This window comes from Cnephaeus nilssonii, assembly GCF_951640355.1.
Source record: "Cnephaeus nilssonii genome assembly, chromosome: 4".
Taxonomy (NCBI): Eukaryota; Metazoa; Chordata; class Mammalia; order Chiroptera; family Vespertilionidae; genus Cnephaeus; species Cnephaeus nilssonii.
The window spans coordinates 43,917,341-43,925,678 of NC_137075.1; the positions used below are offsets into that span (position 1 = coordinate 43,917,341).

The 8,338-nt window shown below is 53.1% G+C and overlaps 1 protein-coding gene across 1 annotated transcript; it reads right to left on the reverse strand.

Moving 5' to 3' along the window:
• Positions 1-6,027: 6,027 nt before the first annotated feature.
• Positions 6,028-7,986, reverse strand: RHOV (ras homolog family member V). The gene is made up of 3 exons (XM_079767713.1): positions 7,715-7,986; positions 7,475-7,533; positions 6,028-7,269 (listed from the first exon to the last, which is right to left on the reverse strand). The coding sequence occupies exons 1-3, from the start codon at positions 7,920-7,922 to the stop codon at positions 6,826-6,828; spliced, it is 711 nt and encodes a 236-aa protein (XP_079623839.1). The 5' UTR covers positions 7,923-7,986; the 3' UTR covers positions 6,028-6,825.
• Positions 7,987-8,338: the final 352 nt, after the last annotated feature.

Sequence of the window (8,338 nt, forward strand, 5' to 3'; positions counted from 1 at the left end):
GGTCAGCACATGGCCTATTGGGTAGGGGTGGGGAGGTGCCAGAGGTAGAAAATGCACACAGTTCCAGGTCCCTTGTCTTCACCAGGAGAGTGATCTTGCTGTCCCTGGAGGGATACCTCGGGGGACAAGCTGTGCTAGCGCCCCAGCTGTGCAGGGCACTGGGCAGGGAGAGAAGATGGGCAGTGGCCGCAGCACATGGCCACAGAGAGTACAGGTCTGAGGGAGGAGCCGTCACAGGTCAGGCATGCTTGAGTGAGGTCTGTGCTGCCTGCTTTTATTCCAGCTTCAAGTGGCCCCAGGGACCCCTAAGCCCAAACTGGGCCCAAAGGCTCCCCTGGTGCCCCTCACTACCAAGGGGCCGGGGAGTCATCAGGACACCTGGGAACAGAGGCAGATTGGCACAGGTGAGGGTCAAGGAGACCATGGAGCTGGTGACAATGACTGGCTCTGCCTTCCAAAGGGGTTATAAGTAGGATGAACATAAGCCCAAGTTAGTAATAGAGCTCCCGTTCAATTTCAAAAATATCTGAGTCATCCCAGCTGTGGGACAAATCCTATGTCCAATGGAGAAAGGCTTGAGAACATTCCACTAGCAAGGCAGGCCTGATTCAGTGCTGACATCTCTCCTCACATCCCACCTCCAGCCCTGTCTCCCTCCGCCTCACTACCCAGCCTACAACAACCTAGTCTGTCCCATAAACCAGGCCTCCCAGCCTCACTTTTTAAGAGAACCATTTCTAGGGGGGCCGGACCGCCCCCCCCCACACCCCACCCCTGCCAGGTGGCACACTAGAAAGAGGCCTGGACCCAAGGTCAGAAAACCCAGGTCCAAAGCCCAGCTCTGCTTTTACCTTGGTGATGTGGCTCTGTGCTGCGGTCTCCTCATCTGGTAAGTGGAGCTAATAAGAGCCATCTGGGCCCTGGCCGGGCAGCTCAGTTGGTTAGAGTGCTGTCCCAATATGCCAAGGCTGGGGTTTGACCCCTGGTCAGGGCACATATAGGAATCAACCAATGAATGCATAAATCAGTGGAACAACAAATTGATGTTTCTCTCTAATAAATAAATAAATAAATAAATAAATAAATAAATAAATAAATAATTTTAAAGAGCCATCTGGCCTATCTTGAAGTTCAGTTGTAAGAAGAGAAAATAATAATAGAGAAGATCAGGCTGCCTAAGCATTGCTACGTTCAGGGCCAGAAAGCAATGGTCCCCTGGGACAGCCAGCACTGCCCAGGCCCAGGAAGTCACTCCCTGCTGTTGCCACAGGGTGACTAATGTGGCCCCTCAGCTGGTTGAGCTCTGCTCACGGAAGATCTGGCCCAGGCCCAAGGAGGGAGCTGACAGCATAGCCCTGCTGGGAGCCGGGCTTCCTGGCAGCCAGGCACAGTGGGCAGGTCTGACCTGTGAGAGCCACAGTAACCGCCTGGGGCCTGGGCTGGTTGCAAAAGGGGCCGAGCTCCTGACGCAGTCTGCTCTTGGTCTCACTCACTCTGCCAGGCTGGTTCCCAGGAGAACGGGGAGCTCAGGGAGGGTGTGTCACCTCTGCCCTGGGCTCTATTCTGCTCCCAGGGGGAAAGCAAGCAAGGCACACACCAGCCCAGGCCCAGCACACACACCCAGCAGGAGATGCACATGGAGAAAGACAGCCACACAGAACTGACTTTAGGCAGACAGACACAGACACTCAGCCCCCAAGAAACTAGGCCCAGACACACATATAGGATTGTGTATAATACACACTCCTAAGGGCAGACATCTGGCTATACAGACACACATACAGAGCTATACACATTTCTATAAACATAGACATCCACATTTACAGACATAAATACACAGACTTGCATGAATATGGGATTATTCAGAGTTTTGCATAAAGACAATACATACTTTAAATACACAAGAGCAAAAACAGGGACACAGAAAAATGCACATGGAACAGATATATAAATGTCATCATTTAATATTTGTGTTGATTGGACACCTGCAATCTGCTAGTAATGCTTCCATAGAAAGAGCCTCTCCCCACCAAGTCGCATATACACAGACACCCAAGCTTCCTCAAGAGAAACTTGGGCCCAGCTGGTGTGGCTCAGTGGTTGAGCGTCCACCCAAGAACCAAGAGGTTGCCACTTCAATTCCCAATCAGGGCACATGCCCAGGTTGCAGTAGATCAATGTTTCTATCTGTTCCTCTCTCTCTAAAAGCAATGAAAACATTTTTTTTTTTTTTAAAGAGTAACTTGGGATTGTATTGGGGCCCAGTTTCTAAGTCAAAGACAATAATGTCTTTTCTGTAAGTGGTCACCAACCAACGGTAGAAAAAATAATCAACTATTGATGTAGTCTTATTTATAATAGAAAAAAAAAAAGTTAAAGAGCCTAAATGCCCCCAAATGGGGATCTAGTTGAAGAAGTTATTTATGGTCAGGGTGAAATAGTAAGCAAACAGACACTATGGTTACAGCCTCAGAATTTATAATTACATGAAAATTACTGCTAAATTTTTAAATAAAGAAAAGCAAAAATACATGTAACATGTCAAATAAATACTTCCAAAATATGCATATAGCCCTGGCTGGTGTTTCTCAGTGGTTAGAACATCAGCCTGGGCACTGAAGGGTCCTGGGTTCGATTCCCGGTCAAGGGCACGAACCTGGGCTGCAGGTTCGATGGCCAACCCTGGTCGGGACGAGTGTGGGAGACAACAGATACAACAATCTGTCTTGGGTGAGGATTAATAAAACAAGCAAAAAATTTTTTTCAATATGCATACAAGGAAAGACTGGAAGAAAGTTTATCAAAATGTAATTATCTTGCCAGGCCGATGTAGCTCAGTGGTTGAGTGTCCACCCTTGAACCAAGAGGTCACTAGTTCGATTCCAGGTCAGGGCACATGCCCGGGTTGCAGGGTTGATCCCAGTAGGGAGCCTGCAGGAGGCAGCCAAGTGATGATATTTCTCTCATTGATGTTTCTAACTCTTTATCCCTCTCCCTTCCTCTCTCTCTAAAAATCAAATAAAAACATATTAAAGCCCTAGCTGGTTTGGTTCAGTGGATAGAGCGTCGGCCTGTGGACAGAAGGGTCCCAGGTTCAATTCTGGTCAAGGGCACATGCCCAGGTTGCTGGCTTGGTCCCCAGTGCAGGAGGCAGCCAATCAATGATTCTCTCTCATCATTGATGTTTCTATCTCTCCCTCTCCCTTCCTCTCTGAAATCAATAAAAAATATATTTTTAAAAACATATTAAAAATGTTATCTTTGAGAGTTCACACTATGTAAATTTTTAATCTTCTAGTCCTTTGAATTTTCCAATTTTTTCTGAGTATTTATATGGAAAAACTAAATACATATTTAAAATCCACTAAGGGTTGGTTACACAGACATTAAAAATTTTACATTGATAAGGGCATATGTACAAATGTATATGTAAAAAACAGAATTTTATCCAGTTAATCTAAGCAAAGGAAGGAGAGATAGAGAAAGAGATAAAAACAGTACCAGAAAAGTAGAGAGACCCTGGCCAAGTAGCTCAGTTGGTTAGATCGTTGTTCTGATACACCAAGGTTGCAGGTTCGATTCCTAGTCAGGGCACATACAAGAATCAACCAATGAATGCATAAATAAGTGGAACAACAAATTGATGTCTCACTGTCTCTCTCTTCCTCTCACTCTCTAAAATTTAAAAAAAAAAATGGTAGAGAGAGATTGTGTTATATAGAGAGACAGAAGCAGGGTTTGGGACCAGAGGTAAATTCCTTTGGTCCTCACAGGCCTTTCTAGCAAAGCCGTGCTCTTAGGCCTGTCCCAGGCTTCAGTGACACAAACCTGGAGCTGGACTGGTTGGCTTCTTATCTTAAGCCTTAAAGCCCAGCAGCAAATGTTGCTTGAGCCCAAGATCCTGTGAGAGCACAGAGGCATGAGTGGGACTTTCTCTCAGGGTAGCTGGGGAGATACAACTTGAGTGCATGACCACATTCAGTGTGTTCAATGTGCTGAGAGAGCAGTGTGGCCACTGCCACAGGTAAGAGACATTTCCTGGAGAAGGGCAGTATTGGAAGATTAGAGGAGAAACAGGGCATGAGTAGGGGACACTTTCCAAACTAGAGGATTTGGCAAAAGCAAAGACTTGGAGTCAGAATTCAAGAAATAATTGGGAGTCAGGAAGTGGGGATCACTGAGACAGGCTGGCCTAGTCCAGGTTGGGTCAGATTTGAGCAGGCCTTGAACGCTGAAATGAGAAGCTGGGAGTTCATTGCTGGCAATAAGAGCTGGGAACAGTCTTGAGTCAGAGGTGCCAGAGGGAAGGCAGTAGTGCTGGAGGGACTGGAGTGGGGAGCGTCAGTGGCAGGGACATAGGGGTGAGGCTGATGGAGGTTCTGACCCGGCTCAGCGACCCAGCAGGAGAGGAGACACAGTGATGTGGATGGCTGGTACCATCAGAGACTAAGGGAAAGATTACGGGGGGGGGGGGGGGGGGGGCAGGGCAGAGGTCATCTGATTAAGCTTCCTCTCTCAATCCTTGGTACATCTAAGGACCCTTGGAGCAGTTTAAAAAACCTCTAATTCAGAGTCCTAAGTCTTTCATTTTGCAAATAAGGAAACTGAGGCACAGAGAAGGGAAAAGATTTGCCTAAGGTCGTGGTTGATGTCAGACCCTATCTTGAACCCAGGTCTCTGCCCCAGCAGGGGATGTGTCAGGCTGGGTGAGGTAATAGTAAGCTGTGCAGCTGGAGTGTGAGACTCCCTCAGGACCTGGCTGCAGCTGTGCAGCTCAGCACCTCCACCCGAAGGGGCAAGGACACAAAGGGAGATGAGGTGGCTGGAGCTCTGGGGGACGGGCCCTGATGGGGCAGGAGCCGGACAGTCTTGGCTAAAACTAAACTTGGGGATTATCTGAGGTTTCACTTGGCTGGGATTTCTGTCCCTCAGCCATTCTCTTCTTCACACACATATGAGAACAAGCTGTAACTTCCTACAGAGGGAGCTGGACTGAGACAGGGTGAGTGCTCACCTGGCCCAGCAGTTGCTTAACAGGTGTCTGAGGTGTGCCTTAGAAATACCTCTCCATAGGAATAACACTTACCCATGTACCCGACTCTAGAGTTTGCAAAGTGCTCTTACAGCCACTTGGTAATATCAAGTGAGATATTACCTTTTTCTCTGGGCCTCACTTCCCTTATGGGTGAAATAAAGTGTTCCTCCCCCACCCCGCCTCCCAAGGTGCCCTTTAAAGTTCCTTCCCGCTCCAATTTCAGGGAATGTTCTCTGGATTCCTGCTCCTCTCAAGTTCCTCACAAAATGAACCCTCACTCCCAGAGGATTTCTGAGCCCAAATTTATATTTAAGTTATTGACAAGTGGTCCTGTGACTAGGTCCTTACGTGAGCTTTGAGTGCCAAGGCTGAAGACTGAGTCCAATCAACCCAAGTCCAAGAAGTTTGGCCACTTGCTGAGGTTTAGGCTGTATGGGATCCTTTTGTGCTCAGGCTCTGAAACAGAGCCCCCAGCCGGAGCCCCTGTGCCCTGAGGACTGTTAGAAGGATCTGAGAAGGAGGGGTAGAGGGCTCAGGATTGCCCCAGAACTTAGCACTGAGCAAGGTGCTCTAGAAAGGAGGGGGAGAGGGGAGGGGCACCACCCGCCCGGTGAGGTCATGGGAAAGCAGCTCTGGCGCTGACACCTGGGGAAACCCGTTTCCAGGCTGCTTCCCACGCTAGCTCTCCTGGGAACCAGCTAAGCCCCAAGCGGGGAGCCCCAAACCTGCCCCCCCAGTCCGGTTCCCATCGCACTGTCCCATCTAGTCCAGGCCCCACCTTTCAATCTAGCCTCAGTCCCTTGGTACCCAACCAGTCCCTGTCCCCACTGCTGGGCCTTGAGGAGGGCTATGAGGGAGCAATGGGTTGATCGTTCCAAGAAACGACACAGAGCCAGCAGCTCCAGAAACGTCCATCTTTATTTTCGGTCTGCGCGGCCCTACCTTCTAGGCTGCGACCTTGGAGAAAAAGGTGGTCCCCAGCCCCTGCTTCCTTCAGATTCTGGTTTGCAGCTTCTCCCCCTCCTCGGCTGGGCCTTGCCTCTCACTTCCTGCCCCACTCCTAGCCCAGCCAGTTTGGGCAGTGCCTAGGGAGCCTGGAGACCCAGTTCTTCCCAGGGATCGGCCCCGCCCTCCCTGGCCTTGGGGGTTGAGGGCAGCCCAGGTATCAGTCTCACTCCTCAGCTGCTCCACTTCTCTGCTCTCCTCTGACTCCTTCCAGGCCTAGCTCTCTCGTCTGCCTTCTCCTTCCCAGCCTCCAGTCCCAAGGCTCCAGGGCCTCGTTTTCTGCTCCCTCTCGATCTCTCACTGGTTTCTACCTTACACAGCCCATCCCAAACTTTCCAAATAGGGCTGGACACCTGTCAGCTCTCCAAGATGCCCAGCTATTCCCTGGGCTCTTCCTCACCCCTGTGCCAAGGAGGAGGTGGGGACCATCACAGGGGGTCCTAATTCAGCCAGCGTGACCTGCGGGCCCATGATAAGAAGCTGGGAATTGGATCCCAAACTGCTTGGAGGTGGCTGACACTGTTAGGACCATCCCGTGAACATCAAAGTGCTGGGATTTCTCTGTAAGCCTGGAACCACAGAAATCCAAGTTCCAGCCTTCCTTCTTCCAGGCCCTAGGCTCCACCTGGCGTGAGTGGGCAGTTAGAGGCCCACGTCCCCATAGGGTTCAGAAGGGAACTGAGTCTCATGGGGTAGCCTGGCCCTGCCAGTAGCCAGTAGCCCCTACCCCAGGCTCCAGATGTCTGTGGCCTTATGTCTATGGCTCCCTACTCTGCCACAGCTGTTCAAACAAAGCAGAAGAACTTCTTCCAGCGGCAGCGGGAGAGGGTGCGCACACCTTTGGCGTTCAGTTTCTTCTCCAGCCGCGCTTTGTGCTCGATGGCACTGAGAATGGCAGAGTCAAACACCTCCTTCAAGTTCTTCTGGGTCAAGGCAGAGCATTCGAGGTAGCAGCAGGCCCGGATCTTCTCAGCCAGGCCCTGAGCTTGGGGCTGGGGCACGGGGCCCTCCCGGCCGCCCTGATCCAGCTGGATCAGGACGTTGACATCGTCCCTGAGATCGGCCTGGGTGCCCACCAGCAGCACGGGCGCCTGGGGGTTGTGGGTGCGGATCTCGGGCAGCCATTTCTCGGTGATGTTTTGGAAGGAGCTGGGCTGCACTACGCTGAAGCAGGCCAGGAAGACATCGGTGTCCGGGTAGCAGAGGGAGCGCAGGCGGTCAAAGTCTTCCTGGGATGGGAAGGCCAGGTCACTCATTAGTAGGATTATTTATTCCCCATCACAGGGAGCGGGGATCCGCTTTCCACATGGCGTTGGAAACCCGAGACTCATAGCCGAGGGCCCAAGGCCTCCTCCATGCCTGATGCATCTGGGGTCCTCCCAGCCTCCGGACCACCTCCCCCCAGACCAGTAGCGGCCATTCCCAGCTTCTCACCTGTCCCGCCGTGTCCCAGAGCTCGATGCGCACCGGCGCCCCGTCCACCAGGACTTGCACTGTAGGGCGGGGCGGAGGGTGGTCCGAGTGAGGGAGGCGTCGGGGCCCACCAGGCCTCACAGCGCCACCTCCGGCCCGGCGCGCCCCCCTCGTGAGGGGCTTCCCGCCGGCCCCCGCCCGCCCGCCCGCCGGCCCCCGCCCCAGGGGCACGGCCCCGCCCCAGGCGGCCGGAGAGCCTACCGGAGAAGGTGTCCAGCGCCGTGGGTCGGTAGCACGCGGGGTACCCATTGCAGGTGTAGCTGACGATGAGGCTGCTCTTGCCCACGGCGCCGTCGCCCACCAGCACGCACTTGATGCCCAGCTCCGTGGTCGCGCTGCCCCGCCGCGGGGGAGGGGTCGGGGCCCGGAGTGGGGACGACTCGGCCTCGCTCAGCTCCCGCGGGGGCATGGCCCGCTGCGGGGACAGCCCAGGACCAGGCTCCGCTGCGCCGGGAGAAGCCGGGTCCGCCGCTGCCTCCGACTCCGTCCGCCGAGGCTCGGCGCGCCGCCGGCCGCTAACCGCCCTTATACACGGGCCCCGCCCACCTCATCTGCATATCCCCTGGGCCCGGCCCCGCCCACCCGCCGGGCCTCCTCCCGCCCCGCCCCCTGCGGGCGCCCCACGGGGATCTCAAACCCGAGGAAGAGAGGCGGGCGGAGAAATGACGCTCAGAGAACCGCACAGGTACAAGGACAAAAGAATCGCCAAAATGAGGCAGATGTAGGTGTTTTGCCGGAGAAAGATGTGGAGGATGTATCTTTAGGAAGAGGAAGCAAGTGGCGGAACACCAAGTGCAGCTAGTTCAAATGAAACGTATTCTAATT